The sequence below is a fragment of the Castor canadensis genome, chromosome 6, assembly GCF_047511655.1.
Source record: "Castor canadensis chromosome 6, mCasCan1.hap1v2, whole genome shotgun sequence".
Taxonomy (NCBI): Eukaryota; Metazoa; Chordata; class Mammalia; order Rodentia; family Castoridae; genus Castor; species Castor canadensis.
In genome coordinates this window covers 102,530,198-102,549,514 of record NC_133391.1, presented here as the reverse complement: position 1 = coordinate 102,549,514, position 19,317 = coordinate 102,530,198, and the positions used below count along the sequence as shown (strand labels likewise).

General features: G+C 37.2%; 1 protein-coding gene across 5 annotated transcripts in view; it reads left to right on the top strand.

Annotated features, from left to right (window-relative positions):
• Positions 1-19,317, top strand: part of Adgrv1 (adhesion G protein-coupled receptor V1) — a 609,243-nt gene that overhangs the window by 165,664 nt on the left and 424,262 nt on the right. For all 5 annotated transcript variants that reach the window (XM_074077095.1, XM_074077094.1, XM_074077093.1 and 2 more), the window contains 4 exons: positions 8,658-8,880; positions 9,193-9,397; positions 14,611-14,757; positions 17,000-17,255. In XM_074077095.1, the coding sequence (XP_073933196.1) occupies positions 8,658-8,880; positions 9,193-9,397; positions 14,611-14,757; positions 17,000-17,255 (831 nt within the window). The remainder of the gene's footprint in view (positions 1-8,657; positions 8,881-9,192; positions 9,398-14,610; positions 14,758-16,999; positions 17,256-19,317) is intronic.

Here is a 19,317-nt window from a genome sequence, read left to right as displayed (position 1 = left end):
GCACAGCAAAGGAAATAATCACCACACTGAATTGACAGTACACAGACTGGGAGAAAATCTTTGCCAGCTACCCATCCAATAAGGGACTAATACCCAGAATCTACAGGCAACTCAAAAAAAAAAATCCTCCAAAGAATCAACACCCCAATGAAGAAATGGGCACATGAATTAAACAGGGAATTCTCAAAGGAAGAGGTACAAATGGCCAGTAAATATATGAAGTGTTCAACTTCCTTGGATATAAAAGAGATGCAAACCAAAACAATACTTAGATTTCATTTCACCTCAGTTAAAGTAGCCATAATCAAGTGTAATAACAACAAATTCTGGTGGAGATGTGACAAAACAGGAACCCTTATACACTGCTAGTGAGAATGCAAGTTAGTATAATCACTATGGAAAGCACTATGGTGATTCCTCATAAAACTAGAGATATAACTGCCATATGATACAGTGGTACCACTCCTGTGCATCTACTCAAAAGAATTTAAGACAGGATACAGTAGAGACACCTGTACACCAATGTTCATCGCAGCACTATTCACATTAGCCAAACTCTGGAAACAGCCCAGATGCCCTACAACTATGAATGGGTCATGAAATTGCGGTACATATACACAATGCTGTATTACTCAGCCTCAAGGAATAATGAGATATGGTATTAAGGTAAATGGATGTAATTGGAGGGAATCATGCTAAGTGAAGTTAGCTAGGATCAGAAACACAAAAGATGCATGTTTTCCCTCATATATGGAAGATAGATCCAAAGATAAACATATATACAAAAGCAACCATGATCAATAAACTCAAATGTAGAACATGTCTGTAATAGTGGAATTACTCTATGGAACTTGGGGAAAGAGGAAAAGGAAATGAGAATGATAGAGCATCAGCAATATTGCATACCATAAATGTAAAGGTAGAGGATATAAGGATGGGTATAGAAAACTATTGAAAAACAAGTGTAGGGAGGTAAAGGGGTAAGGGAGAGTATTCCAAGAGATTGTACAGACCAAGTAAAGCTCACCCACAGAGGACATACATTGAGACTCCCCTTTGAACATCAACTCAAATATTAATAGTGAAAATCAGGACTGAAAAATAAACAGAGTATGTGTGTGTGGGGTACTAGTGGAAAGGGAGGTGGTGAAGGAAGGAGATTAAAGTGATGGTATATGGTTGATGGACTACAAATGATATATGAAACAGAACTAAATAACCTTTTGCAATTGCTTTAAGTGGAGTGGGGAGGGGGCTGAGGGGGAGCGATAATGAGGGCAATGTAAATAATGTACAGTATAAGTCTAATTGGAATTGTCACTATGAATCCCCCATATAATGAATATTTCATATTAAAAAACATATAAAAATAAAGCATACATGTGATGTATTGATATACATAGATGTTATGAAATCATTGTCCCATCAAGTTGATTGATCTAACTTCACATTTCCCCTTCTTAGAAAATTCCAAGTTTTCACTGAATTACTGTTAATTACAGTTACTGTAACTTATCCATAACTGAAAGTTTGTACCCTTTGACCAACATCCTTCCATTCTGGTCATCCCCAACTCCTGACAACCACTGTTCTATTTGCTGTTTGAGTTCAACTTATTTTAGATTCCTCATGCAAGTTCACCACCCCTAGTATGAAAATCTGAAATCTGAAATGCTCCAAAAGTTTGATGCTATAACAGAAATAAAAAGTTACACGCCATGAAACTTTATTTTAAGCACAAAATTATTTTTCTGTTTATTCATTTATTCATATATGCATACGTTGTTTGGGCCATTTCTCCCCACTGCCCCCTGTCCTCTCCCACTCCCCCTCACTCCCATTGCTTCCAGTCAGAACCTGTTCTGCCCTCTTCTCCAATTTTGTTGAAGAGAAAATATAAGCAATAATATGAAAGGCATGGAGTTTTTGCTAGTTTGAGATAAGGATAGCTATACAGAGAGATTCCTAGCATTACTTTCATGTGTTATAATCCAGATTGATTTATCTCTACTAGATTTCTTCACTACTTCCCAGTCAGCTTCCCTTAGTGACCTCTGTCATTTTAAGGTTACTGTATTAGCTACTCTACAGTGGGCACATCAAACACTTTCAAGTTTTGGGTTTCCTACCTTTCCCTAGTCCTCCTGTATGTGTTCTCCCCTTAGCATATGACCCATGTCCAATAATATTACTGCATTTGTTTTAGGTCTAAAGTCTGCATATGAGGGAAAGCATATGATTTTTGGCCTTCTGAGCCTGGCTTACTTCACTTAAGATGATGTTCCCCAGTTCCATCCGTTTAGTTGCAAATGACAAGATTTTATTCTTCTTCATGGCTGAGTAAAATTCATTGTGTATAAATACCACATTTCCTTAATCCATTCATCATTAGTGGGGCATCTTGGCTGTTTCCATAACTTGGCTATTGTGAATAGTGCCGCAATAAACATGGGTGTGCAGATGCCTATGGAGTAACCTGAGGTGCATTCTTTTGGGTATATTCCTAGAAGTGGGATTGCTGGATTATATGGCAGATCTATGTTTAGTTTGTTAAGAAGCCTCCATATTGTTTTCCAGAGTGGTTGTACTAGCTTACATTCCCACCAGCAGTGTATGAGGGTTCCTTTTTCCCCACATCCTCATCTAAAAAGCTTCTGCACAAAAAAAGAAATGGTCTCTAAATTGAAGAGACCACCCACAGAGTGGAAGAAAATATTTGCTAGCTATACATCAAAGGACTGATAACCAGAATATACAGGGAGCTCAAAAAAACCCCCCCAAATTATTAAAAATACTGTTTATTTTTTAAAATTACCTTTAGCTTGTATGTACAATATGCATATGAAATATAAATGAATTTTATGTATATGTTTGGGTATCATCATCAACCATGTATATTATATAATCTGAAATCTGAAACACTTCTGGTGTTTTCCATTTCAGATAAGGGTTACTCAACCTATATAAGTGAGATCAGACAGTATTTGCTTTTCTACATCTGAATTCTCAAGCCTGCATCTTCATTCAAATCCATTGCAATAGGATCAGTCTCATGTGCTCTGGGAAATTTGACACTCAGGAAAGATTCACAGTGAAGTAGATAAACAGCATCCTAGTACTGCTCTGAAAACAGTTCTGACCTCACAGATTCTCTAAAACAGACTCATGGACTCTTAGGACATATGGACCACACCCTGAGCACTACTGCGGTAGAGAATTCCTTAGACATTTCAAAGGCAAGTGATAATCAAAGCCCTGCTTTACAACTCCATCCTGCTTTGGTGTATAAAAAATATTATGGATGAAATAACTAGCAATGCCGAGGTAATAGTTGAAGAAGACTGAGCAGGGGAGTGAAGTTAAAAATGGAGATTATTGTGAGTCTGAGAACTTAGAAATGCATGTTCATCAGAACTGCGTGGACATTCAAATGTGGGGAGCAAAGTTATTTTGGCGATTGGAGGAGAGTAGACTAGATAGGGAAATGCCATTAGCAGGCAGCCATGACCTTGGGGTGTCTTTAGTTTAAGATGAGGTGGAGACATTTGAGGTGGTTAAAGATGTGGAACCGAATCCGGAGGAAATCAGTCAGAGGCTTAGATTTCAGAGACGTTGATGCATGGGGATAGGTGGACTCAGAAAAGTTAGAATGTACAAAGCAAATGATGTTGAAAAGACTGGAGGAATTAGCAGAAATACAGGCATCTATATTTGCAATTTTTTCCTGCAGTGTTCCAACTGCTGCTTTCTCCATTAGACATTGTGATCTTTAGGCATTATCACCTTATACTCCTCAATCACTGACCAGGAATCAAAGTATTTTCTTTACCTTGCATTTGGTTCCATTTTTAATCTCATTTACATTGTTTCCAGTTTCTTACTCCTTCATCTTCAGTCCTGAGTTCAGATCACATTATCCCAGACACCACCACTTCCCACCTGGACTAACTCATGGCTTTTCAGAGTCCTGTGCCTGCCTCTGCTCTCTCATTCCCTATGTAACTAGTTTCTTTGTATCATCCACACATGATGCAGGCCATGATACACATTCTTCACTTTTTCTTTTATTCAGCAACTGTTTTACTGAATAAATTGTATATCTTTTATCATACATTTGTTTAGTTTGTGTCTACTTGTCCTTCAATTTTGTGTGGTTTAAACTTTTACTTCTTTTATACCTCAAGTTTTCAAGTGGTCTAACTTCATCTACTTGAATTATGAGTATTATTCAAAATAGTTGTCTAATGAATGCATTTAAAGAAATGTGCTGCCTTTATGGGCTATTAATTAAAGTTACAGGTTTCCCTTTAAAGACTTTTACTAGGCAAAACTAAAAGAATTTGTAGAAAATTCTGCCAGAGATTTTATTAAGGAACCCATTGTGAGGTCTCTTTCTGTCTCTTATTTCTGTGACTTGAAGTTGTAGAAGTATGAAATTGTTAGAGGTAATTATTTAGAATGACTGATTATAGGTCCCTGAAAGTTGAAATTTATCAGATAATACTCAAGATCTTTCTTATTTTGAATGTGTAAATATTTTATTAAAAATATTAGCACCATGATTGTGAAATCATGTATTTTTTCTGGTTAATGTCTTCCTGGAGATTATTGAGTGGTGACTGATTTCTTTAAGTGGAAGAAGAAGAATTAATATGACAAAAACTGCAAAGACATATAAACTTATCTTCCTCTTCTCCCTTCTCTCCTGTCTTAGTTAAGATATTTTTACATGCCAGTCATGTGCCAAAAGGGTAGACCCTGAGGAAAAAGGATAAGCTAAATCACATATAGTCCCTAATCCTGAGAAAATGTAACATATAGTAGGATAGACATTATGCATGACACAATTAAGTTTCTAGCTATAAACAGATAAACTGTCATGGAAAAATTGGAATAATCTACTGTCACAACACAAAACTCAGAAGACTTGATTTGTTCTAACAGATATCCAGAAAACTTTCTTAAGAAAGAATCATTTAATTGAGAACTATAGGTTAATGAGGCAAAGAGTTGGGTGTGAGATGGGCTCTGGGCAAAGGAATAACATATGCAGTAGGTCAGGTCAGGTGGTGGGAGTAAGTATATGCTTCTTCAGGAAGGACCAGGAAGAGGCCAATGAAGGTAATGATGGAGCCAGAGTATTGGATATAACCAAAGATCAATCAGATAAATCTGACAGTCACTTACAGGAAAATGGTCTTTATCCTAAATGTACAGTGCCTTTTATAAGAAGGTGATGAGGAGATGGGGAGAGGTATAAAAGTAAGGAAAGAGGAGAAGAGAGAGAGAGAAAAGGAAGCTTTTGTATGCCATGGTAGAAAAACTTACAAGCTTATAAGAGAAGATGTCTGGAAACACCCTGGAGCTCATGATAGAGTTAGTGGATGGTGGAGTTTGGAAAGTGGTAGGTGATGCAGGTGGAAAGTCAAAGTAGATTGAAACAGCAGATGTCTCTCAAAATTTGCTGGGGTTGATGATCAATTAGATATGGGTGTAGGAGAGAGAAAGGATTTCAAGGACGAGCCTTCATTTTTGCAAGAAATGAATACATGATGCTGTAGTTCTCATCACTGTGGCAGGGAGACCAGATGTTGTGGAGTAGGATATGATACATTTGATGGTTTTGAGTAAATATTACTGGCTGGAGCTTAGAAGAATGTCCTTACTTGTAGATCTACATTGAAAGTTCCTAAGTGCAGAGGGTAATTTCATTACAGGCAGAGATAGAATTATCAAAAAGAAGACTATGCAGTGTGAGAGAAGGGGTATCAAACTGACCCTGTTGAATTCCACTTTTTTGTGTGTGTGTGTGATGCTGGTGGTTAAACTCAGGACCTTGTGCTTGCTAAGCAGGCATTCTACCCCCTGAGCCACTCTGCCAGCGCTGAACTCCACTTTTTAAAGGGCAGGTGATAGAGAGTATACATGGGCAGAGGGGTCAGAAAATACGGAAATCTATAACTAATACTTGTTGAATGTTTATTATGTCCCAGATCCTGTTCCAGTACTTTATTACCTCATTCAAACCTCATGCTGGTAGAAAGACCCTTATCCCTCCCTCCTTCTTCCCCAGGCTCTCAATTTCACCAAAACTGCCTCCTCTGGACATCATCACCTTTGTTAATCGTCTGGGTTAAATCATCTGTCTTTTCATCCCTGGTTAATCTTAAGAGAAGTTTAGAATACCTGAGGAGAGAGAGTCATTCTTACATGGTCTGTACATGTAGACCATATAATCTCAAGACAAAATTTCCAACTCTCCCTTCCTCCAACTCCCAAAATGCTTCCATAATGGCCTGTGAACAGATCCACTGTATCCCAGACTCTTCCCTTCATCTCCTGCTCTGGAACTAGGTTCTCTCCTGGTGATGCCACCTTCTCATGCAGCCTAGCAGGCCACACTGCCTCTTCCTGTCATTCTTATGTCTCTAGATCTATAAATGTTAGGAATGCTTACTAACTTTGTAGCATTGAGTCTTGGAACTTCTCTTTATTTGTACTCCTCAAATTATCCTATCCAGTTGTCTTCCTTTGAGACACTTTAGGTTTGTTTGTTAGATTTTATAGTTTTGCCAAATGGAAGGAAATTCTCCTTTTAAAATTTCATTCCCCAGAGTAGAGATTTAAATATATTTCCTTATAAATTCTTTGTATAATGTAATTTCACATGGAGAAATTATCTTCTGCATACATGTACAATGCACAAATGGTCCCCAATTTATGATAATTAACTTAGGATTTTTCAATTTTTAACTTTATAACAGCATGACAGTGATACATATGTAAAAGCTGTACTTTGAATTTTGATGTTTAATCTTTCCTGGGCTAGTGATATGCAGTATAACACTCCATTGCAATGCTGGATAGCAGCAGTGAATGTAGCTCCCAGGCAGCCATACTATCACAAGGGCAAACCAAAGACTGTGCTCTGTAGTGTAGTATATTTAGTAAATCACATGAGATATTCAACACTTAATTATAAAATGGGCTTTGTATTAGATGGGTTTGTCTACTGTAGGCTAATGTAAGTGTTCTAAATACTTACATTAGTAAGCATGATAGTAAGCTGTGATGTTCAGTAAGTTAAAAGTATCAAATCCATTTGGCCTTATGAGATTTTCAAGTTATGATGGGTTTATCAGGATGCGATCCCATTGTAAGTAGAGGAGCATCTGTAGGCAGATTTGAGTCCCCCCACATGTTTTTTACTGTGAATGTTTATTAATTTGCTTTCTACTTACACCAATCAGATTTAGAAGAAGTAAATAGGATATATCACTAAAGGTCAAGACTCATAATCAATGGTGTTCATATCACTTTAGTTTATGAACTTGATTGAGACTGTAGGTCACCTAAACTTGAGAGATGTTGAAATCCATCTGAGTTTGTTATTTTCTGAAGGTTTCCAGTTTTGCAAAGCGTTTTGTAAAATATATGGCCATTTAACAGTTTGAATGCATTATTAACACCTTTCTTGGTGATTTTTACTTTCGTACAACATTTAATAAACTACAATTGTATTTAAATAAATTGCTATACATAAATGTGATCAGTTGTTCTTGATACGTAAGAGGAAGGATATGGGGTTTCCCAGTGTAACCAGTGTGTTATTCTAATACCTAGTCAGTCTTATTTGATACCGTTATGTTTCTCTGAGCACTGAAATTTGTGCATGTTTCTCTATGACTTCTCATTTCCCCCCAGTTTTACGTCTGAAGATTATTTGTTATTATTATATAATAAGTTTGACCCTCTTCCTTCCCAATTTCTATACATACCTCTCTTTAAATTAAGGACATGACAGTAACAGCAAGAAAAATGTCTCAATAGAAATGGATGAATGAGGTCCTTCTTGTTTTCACTCAAGAGAATTTCAGTTTCTTGAAAGTGTACCCCTTTCTAATAAACGTTATTTTCTCTTTCAATAAAAAAAAATTAAGGACATGATTTCTTGAAAACATTTCAAAAAACATTGTAAGAAATGTACCCCAAGAGTCATAGATACGATTTTTGGACAATTAACTACCTTGAATAATTTGTCAGGTGAAAATAATGGGACAAATTCGGTCTCTAACTTAGAATTGAAAATTAAATGCCAAAAAAAATGGTAAGAAAATTACTAAATATATACTAAATATCAGTCCTATGGATTATTATTTTCTCATTAAGATTATAAAATTGAATACTAGGTAATAAAATAATACTGCATAATACTATGAATATAAGATTGTTGATAAGAACTGTATACAACTGTCAATTAGAAATTCATGTGGATGGTGACTAGATGAGAAACACAAAAAGTGAAATATGTAGTGATGAGATTAGGTGTAGGTTTCACTTTGAAAAAAATTACTTTCAAATGAATATTGAGATGGATACAAAAGAGTCCAAAATCCATTTGGGTTTTGTCAGCCTGTGATTTCTTTTTTCTTAAATGGATATAGGGACACTGTCAAGCTGGACTGATCATTCCACAGTACTCACAATCATTATTTATGCTTAGTTATTTCAGAAATTGGGTTATATTTACTTACTTTAGAAGTTGAAATGGAACTTTGAGAGTTGGAAAGATTTTGCGCTGGAGCCAGTAGAGCGGGTGTGTGTGTGGTGACAGTTCGTATTTCACTTTTGCTGCCTTTCTTTCTTTCTTGTGGCAGTCCATATACTTCTGATTGGCCAAGAAGTATCTGCTCTTTACCGCTGGAATTCAGAGCTGAATCAATTCTCTTTTGTTCTGGAAGCACCTTCTGCTCATGATGCCGCTTCTGTTACAGTAAAGTCTCTTAATTCAAGCATGAATTTAATTGCCTTAGCAGGAGCAACACACTCACATTTGTATGAACTGGCCTACGTCTCCAGTCAGTCTGACTTTATTCCGAGGTAGGTTCAACCTTTTATGCTCACCTTCATTTTATACGGCATGAAATTTCCAAGTGAGACTGAGAAGTATACAAGCATAACAGTTATTTATAAGCCAGAAACCTGGTTATTATTCATATTTCTAATACCTATTCTACCAAGTTCATTAGTATTATAGTAAAAATTCAGGTTAAAATTTTATTTATGAAATGCGATTCTTCTTAAACTTTGATATTACTCAGTGTAGTGAGAGTTTCATATATAATCAGTCTACTGTGTATATAACTGTTATTTATTGCCATTGATTTATTTTATACCTACTTCTTATGCTAGTTCAGGTGAACTGATATTTGAACCTGGTGACAGAGAAGCTACAATAGCAGTAAATATTCTTGATGACATGGTTCCAGAAGAAGAAGAATCCTTTAGAGTTCAGCTTAAAAATCCCAAAGGAGGAGCAGAGATTGGTCTTAATGGTTATGTGAAAATAACTATTCTGTCTAATGACGATGCTTATGGAGTCATTGGATTTGCTCAGGTAATGATATTGAAGGCTCCACACTTGCGAGTGAAAATGATTGTATTTGTAAATTAGCTCTGGCCAGCCCACAGAGTGTGTCACAATTTGAGTATCTTTAGCTTTTCTCTCTTCTCTCGCTGCTGCTTTACCTCCTAATGTGCATTCTAAAGTGAATTCTACTGACATCTGCAATTTATAGTCTTAAATACTGGACTCTCTGGGACAACTAGTCCTATTTTTTTTTTTTTAGGTTTACTTATTCTTTTTATAGGATTGGATTTTCGATATTACTAGTTGACCTTGATCCAGAAGTTTAACTCCTCTGCTGGTATTTTACCAGATTTTAAATATATTGCCCATATACACTGCACACTGTGTTTTTTTATACATACCACACACAAATATCTTAGTTCAGAGGATGGAGGGAAGAGGGGACTGGAGACTGCGCATAAACTATATACTTATAGATGTAGATGCCTTTGTCCTGAGGAAACAGAACCATGCAACAACTCTCAAGTCCACTTCCTGTCCAGACTTCACATCCTTTTACCAGTGTAAAGAGGACACTCATTCATATTGCATCAATTCTTCCTATTTGTAAAGTGTATTTTGACTTATTAACTAGACTCATATCTACAGCTATACTGATCTTTCTTTGAAATTTTCGGCATATAAGGGAAACCTAATTCAAACTGGCTTAAATGCTGAGAGCACACACACAGCGAAGGTGGATTTGGGGTTGGCTACCGCACTCACTCAACATGGGTCAGATCTTTCCACCTGTCCTCACTGTCCATGCAAAACTGATCTTTCATTTAGTTGTTTGAAAGCTCATGTTATTGTTAAGGCTATGGCTTTCTTATTCCTACCCAGTTAGAGACTGGGAGATGCTTTATGTGACTTTTTGACTAAGGGAGAAATTTTCCAAAGCCTCTATAACTCTTTATGTCTCATTGGCTAGAACTGTATAAGAAGCATTATCACTTGATCTCTCATTCATGCATCCATTCATTCATTCATGAAGCAGTTTTTTAAAACAAACATCTACTATGTTTATAGATACTATATGAGATGCTAAAGATGTCATAAAATGAAACAGCAAAAAAACTCTATATTCATTAAATTTTAGAGAAGGAAAGGGGAGGCAGACAGTAATCAAAGCCTAAAGAAAATACGTACTGTATTTGATGTTGGTAAGTGCTGTTGAGAAACTTCTGGCAGGGAATGCAGATGGAAAGTGCAAGGGAGGGGAAGAATTTGTGGGTGGAAAAATCAATAAAGGGATGATCAGGGAGACTACATGTAGTAAGTGATAGAGACGAAAAGGTCTGTGGGGGATGAGGAATGGGTTATGTGAATATTATGGTGGGAACTGTTAAGGTAGAGAGACCCATCATCAAGGACAGAGGCCCTGCAGTGTGGACTTGCCCATCTGGAATAAGTGACTGAAGTCAGTGTATAAGAGGGTGATGAGGTCCAAGGGGTGAAGAGCCATGGCCCCATATTGGCGATTCCTGAGACTATTCACAGTTTCAGTAGTTCAGTAGAAATACTCATAGTACTCAGTGTGTAGCCATACTCATGGGTGTGTTTTATTATAGCAAAGGATACAGCATAAAATCATCTTAGGAAAAATGAAATCCAGACCAGGTACTAGCTTTCAAGAGTTTTTCCCTATGGAGTTACACAGGACATACTTTATTTCCCCACACTGACTTGTTATAACACATGTGGAATTTTGTCAGCCACATTGCTCACTGAAGTCTCAGTGCCCAGGGTTCTAATTGGAATTTGGTCATGTAGACACCCTCTACCTTTCACATAGCAAAATTCTGGATCCCAGAAGGAAGATAGATATTAATGTAAGCCATATTATTTATATAAATAATTTATGCACAGGTAGTCATTTATCAGTTCTGGGAATGGTGGGAATCTTCCTGAAATCCTAGTTCCCAGATGTTAGCTGATGGCCATCTTTGTGAGCAAGGCCATTGCAGGGATAGCAGTCAGGCCTGCTGTGTTAACACTTGCTTGCACAGAACTTAGCATCATAATGTATTTGGCCTCTTAGGAAAATGTGGAGCCATTGGAGGGGCTGGGGTGGAACAGTAATGTGACATGACTCATATTGTAGAAAGAACACTCCAGGTATAGTATGAAAACATATGTTTCATATGTTCTCATATGAAAAGATTTGTAGTAACTCAGCAATAAGTGGTAGAGCTGAGTGAGGCATGAATTTACCCTCTGCTGAGGTATAGACAACTGTTAGGAGGAGTAGGTTTAGGGGAGATAAGATGAGGAATTTTGGACTGTAGGTAGGGTTCAAGTGGTAGTGCATCTGCTTTACAAGTGTTAAGTCCTGACTTCAAACCCCAGTGCCACTCCCCCCAAAACAGACAAGTTTTATTTATTTATTTATTTTCCTTTTTCTTGTATTATTCATATGTGCATACAAGGCTTGGTTCATTTCTCCCCCCTGCCCCCACCCCCTCCCTTACCACCAACTCCGCCCCCTCCCCCTTCCCCCCCCTCAATACCAAACAGAAAATTAGCAAAACTCTAATTTTGTTGTAGAGAGAGTATAAGCAATAATAGGAAGGAACAAGGGGTTTTGCTGGTTGAGATAAGGATAGCTATACAGGGAGTTGACTCACATTGATTTCCTGTGCGTGGGTGTTACCTTCTAGGTTAATTCTTTTTGATCTAACCTTTTCTCTAGTACCTGTTCCCCTTTTCCTATTGGCCTCAGTTGCTTTTAAGGTATCTGCTTTAGTTTCTCTGCATTAAGGGCAACAAATGCTAGCCAGTTTTTTAGGTGTCTTACCTATCCTCACCCCTCCCTTGTGTGCTCTCGCTTTTATCATGTGCTTATAGTCCAATCCCCTTGTTGTGTTTGCCCTTGATCTAATGTCCACATATGAGGGAGAACATACGATTTTTGGTCTTTTGGGCCAGGCTAACCTCACTCAGAATGATGTTCTCCAATTCCATCCATTTACCAGCGAATGATAACATTTCGTTCTTCTTCATGGCTGCATAAAATTCCATTGTGTATAGATACCACATTTTCTTAATACATTTGTCAGTGGTGGGGCATCTTGGCTGTTTCCATAACTTGGCTATTGTGAATAGTGCCGCAATAAACATGGGTGTGCAGGTGCCTCTGGAGTAACCTGTGTCACAGTCTTTTGGGTATATCCCCAAGAGTGGTATTGATGGATCAAATGGTAGATCGATGAACAGACAAGTTTTATACATGGATTATCCCCAGTCAGTTGCCTACAAGTGTCATGTTATTACTGTTACCAATCTAGCCCCTTTTGGTGCTAAGGACAGTTAGCTTCTGCTAATGTCTAGTAGACATGTTTAAGAAAAGGAGAACAAATCAGGTCAAATATTATGTTCTACTTAACCCAATGTATCTAAAATATTCTCATGCCAACATATAATCTGTATAGAATTATTACTACACTTCACTTTTTTTTGTGGGGGGAGGTCCTTGGGATTGGCCTTAGGGCTTCATGGTTGTTAGGCAGGCATGTTACACTTGAGCCATTCCACCTGCTGTAGAAAATTATTGATTAAATATTTAACATTAATTTTTAATACTTTATCTTTAAATTCCAGGGTACATTTTACACTTAGACACTAGATAGTTCTACATACAGACAGTGGCTTCTGTATAGAGCAGTGCAGCTCTAAGACATGAAATATGTGTTGGGAGAGTTAGAGAGAAGAGGATCCCTGCCCCCACCAGGTGTGTTATGTTTGCTCACTTGCTTCAAATCTCTGCTGAAGTGATACCTTATCAGAAAGGCCAGGGAGAGACTGTGTGTGCTCTGCAGTCCAGGTCCATCTCCTCACCTGAAGCCGTGGTGCAGATGCAGAACCACCACTTACCTCAGCCACTTGGGAGAGATTTGTCTTTAGGAATCTTGTTCCAAAATTGTTCTAGAGACATAAATTCATCCCTGCCAATGGATAATACCCTGGGTTCCTTCAGTCCATTCAGTAGCATTCCTCCATATAGTCTTTTGTGTCTGGACAACTTCTTTCCTAGATGAGATTTAGTACATGATTAGAATTTCTTGAGTATTTTCTGGCTTCATGAAGTTCTTGCCTTTCTAACATCACTAATAGAGTGCATGAGCCAAAGGGAGGCTTCTTTACAAAAAAAAAAAAAACTAAAAAAGCATAGTCTTTTCTTAATAAATTATATGCATATTTTAAAATCAGGCATTTTCTTCTGGAAAGCTTGATTTCCTTAACCAAGATTTTATTACTATGTAGTATCTATAACTATGTTAAAAAGCTGTGTAAAATATAGTTGTAGGACAGGATCTCTCCTGAAATTAGCATTCAAAGTAGGAGCTTCCATAAGCATTAAGAAATTAATGGGTGAGACTCTTCTCGGTTTACCATAGTAAATAGAAATGAAACATCTTACTTTAAAAAACGCTCCATATTTTTGCCTTATTACCTATTGAGAAACCAATCTAAAGTATTAATTTTAAGGAAACGTTCACTAAGTGGCTAACAAGAGATGGTGCATGTATTTAGTGAAGAGTGTGGCAGTCACACAGAGGTAGAAATTAATTTGGAATAAAGGAAAGAGGAAATGAACTTCAGGACAGGGGGCATTTGCAAATGATCAGAAAGAGGGCCTTAATTCTCACAACATCATTGCCGTTGGATGCAATGGTGCATCCCATCGCAAAATGTGAGTTGTATGTCCAACCAGTATTTTACTAATAAGAAACAAAGACCTAGAGGAATTGCTAGACTTTATACAGGGAATAAAGTCTTCCCTGCTATTCTGATTTCATCCTTTCTATTCTATATTGTACATGCTGTGAACGCTACCTAAAAGGTGTGTTTTCTGAATATAAAAGTAATACATAATCATTGAGCAAAATTTGAAAAACTATAGAAACAAAGAAAAAAATAAAAATCCCACAAAATTAACGTTTTTGTTGACTTTTGTATTTCATTGTTTTAGTCAGGGTCTTGTTATATAGCCTGAGAAGGCCTTGAACTTGTGATCCTTCTACCTATGTTTTCTGAGTGCTGGTATTACAAGTGTGTGCTACCACATCTGGCCCTATATTAGTGTGTTTTACCTGTTGGTTAGTACTATAAAGTTCGTCAATAAGCAATAACATAAAATAAAGACAAGATTTCTTAGGTAATTTCATATAACCCCTCATGACTTCCTATGTATTTTTCAGAATTCATTATATAAGCAAGTGGAAGAAATGGAGCAAGATAGTCTAGTAACCTTGAATGTTGAGCGCACAAAAGGAACATATGGTCGTGTAACTGTAGCATGGGAAGCTGGTGGAAGTATTAGTGATGTATTTCCTACCTCAGGAGTGGTATGTAATTTACAAAATGATAGGAGACACTTTTAAAGTATGGTTACTCTTGATGTATGGGAACAAATCCTGCCTTATGGATGAAATGTTTCAGTTTGACCATGTCAACACTGGATTCCTACTAATCACCATAGAGAGGAATACAATTTAAGGTTAGTTTCATTGTTGTGGTTATTGTTATTTTTTTCGTTCACAAAACAAAAATTACTTGTAAAAAATAGGCGATCCCATTTGAGGTTCAATATATTGATTGGACAAATTGTGAGTGTGTTACATTGTCAGAAAGATAGAACTAACCAAATTGGGAATGGAAAAGTACTGAGATTTAAGTAAAATGGCAGCAGTAAGTAAGAAACAAATGTTTGTAAAATAGTCAGACTTAACGGAAAAGTAGATCAAAGTTGCTGTGATGGATATTTCTGAAAACAGAAATGGGGATTGAGAGTTGTGTGCAGAAGGGCGACTCAAGTCACATCTGTAAGTAAATGAGGAAGGGGAGAAAATGCCAAGGACAAAGTTGATCCCCAGGCAATCTCATTTGAGGTTGATCTTGTGGAGAGTTTTGCTACAGCTAAGGACCATCCCTAATGAGGAGCACAGAAGCTATGATTCCCAGTAGCTGAGGGATGGGTGTGTCAGCCCCAGAAAGTGATCTGAGCAAATGATCACTTGTCTACCACTGTAGTATAGTATAAAATTTGGATTCAGTATTGAGAATAGAAACAGAGTAGCCAAAGAAGTAGATGTTTCTCAAAGATAGGGTTCATGGAGCCATTTGTTCTTATTTGGAAGATGGATTGTCCCATTGGCTTGTCTTAGATTTCACAGATTAGACAGTATATTTTGCCTACATTCTTCTCTAAAGAATTATTTTAAAGGGACTCTTATGCAATTATCTCAAAAAAGGACAATTGTATATCTCAGTCCAGCATTTCAGATTCCTGTATCATTTGAGAAGTAATTGGGGCTTTAATGCATAGAGAATATAGCAAATGCTGTTCTGTTTAATACTTATTTTATGTGAGATACCTAAACTGTGTTGTATTTCTCAGCTTCTGTATGTTTTAATATTTCTCAAATTAACATTTATTATATAAACATGATTAAATGTGTACTACCTTGAATGTAGACTATATTTTGAAAATTTCTTTTACACAGGAGTCAGTAAGTTTTTTAGTGAAGTGTCAGATAGAAATATTTCAGGCTCAGTGAGCCATCTGCCTCTTTCACAACTCCTTTGCTTTTGTAGCACAATTGTGCTGGGCAATATAAAGCGGACATCATAGGCATTGATAGGGAATATCAGTTGAGTTGGCTTGGCTGTGTTCTGATAAATTTCATTTAAAAAAGATGAATTTGGGCTGTATATATGGCTTAACAGGTAAGGTGCTGAGGCTCTCAGTTCATGCCCCAGTACTAGCTAGATAAATAAATAAATAAATAAATAAATTTGATCAGTGAGCAGCAGTTTTCTGATCCCAGATTTTATCAATAAGGCTCGGGGTTTGTGACCTCCAGTGCCTTGCCTGTTGGTAAGATGAGTGTTTGCAGAGGTAGAGGCACAGGCCTGAAATGTTAGTTTGAATAATTGAATAGTTTGTAGCCATATTTCTGGAGAATGGGAATGAGGTTGGGAATTATGGGGTGTGACATCCAAGAAGCAGACAGAAGCCCTATCATCAAGGACTTTCAGGTGCTTTTAAACAAATTTGGATTTGAGACTTTTAGACAAGAGACACTGGAAAGGAGAGGGATGCTGTGATTTGCATCTCTCCCTGTCTTTCTCTCTCTACCACTAATTTGACTGATTAGTTGTTAAATGATAGCTATATTTGGAGAGCAATCCCGATGAAAGTCTTGTAAACAAAAGTGCTTAAAGTAGTGTGCCAACTTCTTTTATTTTTAGAGAGCTTTACATATGGTATCTAGCACTTAGATTCCCAAACAGATTTGTAGCTTGTATTGTAGAGTATAATGAAATGTGAGCTCCAGGGTATGACACTTTGGCTGCACATTTTATTAGTATAAGTTTTAAAACTGGTTTTCTTTTTGGTTTTCCCTAACAATCTTCTCTGCTTTTAATATGAAAGGCATTTAATTTATTTGTGTAATCATATTATGTTGCTTAGCTGTCTTGTGTTATTTAGGTTGTGGTCATATTAAAAGAAACTTATTTTTTTAAGAAATATTCTTACTGAACAGGGATACTCACAAAATAAATAATATCTTTCTAAAATTTTAGATTTCATTTACTGAAGGCCAGGCACTGTCCACGATCACGCTGGCTGTTCTTGCTGATGAGTTACCGGAGTTATCAGAGGTTGTGATTGTAACACTCACTGGTGTTACCACAGAAGGGGTTGTGGACCCATCAAAAGGTGCTACTGTTGATCAGAAAAGAAGCAGGTCCATGATAACTACCCTGCCCAGTGACTCACCCTATGGCGTGGTAGGCTGGCATGCTCAGTCTCTGTTCACTAGAGTGGCAGAGCCTAAAGGTAAATCCTGTTAAATATTTTTTAAGTTTTAGTAAAAAGCTTCAGTAGTCAATTTAATTCTGATACTTGTAAGGAATGTAAATTTCTCTTTTTGTAGGACCTTTTCAATTTGATGGTTCATAGTCCTTTTATTTTTATCAATCTTTTGATCATATAATCACTCACCAATAACATTATTAATATCTAATATCTAAAAACATACTATCATTTATCAGTAAAAGTGACTGGCTTTTACTTTCTCTTTTTTCACCATTTCTTTTTTTATTATTTATTCATTTATTCATATGTGTATACATTGTTTGGGACATTTCTCCCTGCTGCCTGCCCCACACCCCTGCCTCCCCACCTCCCTCAGGTGGCAGAACCTGTTCCTCTCTCTTGTTCTCTGATTTTGTTGAAGAGAAAACATAAGAGATAATAAGAAAGACATAGCGACATAGTGTTTTTGCTAGCTTGAGATAAAGATAACTATACAGAGAGATTCCTAGCATTGCTTCCATGCACATGTGTATTACAACCCACATCTATACCAGATGTGGGTTCATCTTTACCTGACCTCTTTACTACTTCCTGGTCACCTTCCCCTAGTGGCCTCTGCCAGTTTAAGATTATGTTATTAACTCCTCTACAGTGGGCACAACAAACACTTTCGTGTTTTGGGTTTCCTACCTTTCCCTAATCCTTCTGTATGCAGTCTCCCCTTAGCGTGTGACCCATGTCCAATAATATTACTGCAATTGTTTTAGTTCTATAATCCACATATAAGGGAGAACATACAATTTTTGGCCTTCTGAGCCTGGCTAACTTCACTTAAGATGATGTTCTCCAGTTCCGTCCATTTACTTGCAAATAACAAAATATCATTCTTCTTTGTGGCTGAGTAAAATTCATTGTGTATAAATACCACATTAACTCAATCCATTCATCAGTAGTGGGGCCTCTTGGCTGTTTCTATAACTTGACTGTTGTGAATAGTGCCACACTAAACGTGGGTGTGCAGGTGCCTATGGAGTAACCTGAGTTGCATTCCTTTGGGTATATCCCTAGGAGGGGTATTGTGGATTATATGGCAGATCTATGTCTAATTTTTTAAGAAGTCTCTATATTGTTTTCCAAAGTGGAAAACAATACATTCCCACCAGCAGTGTATGAGCACCCCTTTTTCCCCACATCATCACCAACATTTGTTGGTGGTGGTGTTCTTGATGATAGCCATTGTAACAGGGGTGAGGTGGAATCTTAGTGTGGTTTTGATTTGCATTTCTTTTATGGCCAGGGATGGTGAGCATCTTTTCATATGTTTTTGGCCATTTGGATTTCTTCCTTTCAAAAAGTTGTGCTTTGTTCAGTTGCCCACTTCTTTATTGGTTCATTGATTTTTGGGAAGTTTAGTTTTTTGAGCATCCTGTATATTCTGGTTATCAGTCCTTTGTCTGATGTATAGCTAGGAAATATTTTCTCCCACTCTGTGGGTGGTCTCTTTAATTTAGAGACCATTTCTTTTGTTGTGCAGAGCTTTTTAATTTCACATAGTCTCATTTATCCATCCTTCCTCTTAGTTGCTGGGCCACTTGAATTCTACTGAGGAAGTTCTTGACTGTACCTATTGCTTCCAGAGTATTCCCTGCTCTTTCCTGTACTAACTTCAGAGTTTCAGTTCTGATATTAAGGTCCTTAATGCACTTTGAGTTGATACTAGTACAGGGTGATAGGCATGGATCTAGTTTCAGTTTTCTGCAGACAGATAACCACTTTTCCCAGCAACATTTGTTGAAGAGGATGTCTATTCTCCATCGTATGTTTTTGGCAACTTTGTCAAAAATAAAGTGGGCATGGCTCTGTGGATTCATATCTGGGTCCTCTATTCTGTTTCTCTGGTCTTCATATCTGTTTTTTGTGCCAGTGCCATGCTGTTTTTATTACTATGGCTCTATAATATAGTTTGAAGTCGGGTATTGTGATACCTCCAGCATTGCTGTTTTTGCTGAGTATTGCTTTGGCTATTTGCAGTCTTTGTGTTTCCAAATGAACTTTAGGGTAGATATTTCAGTCTCTGTGATGA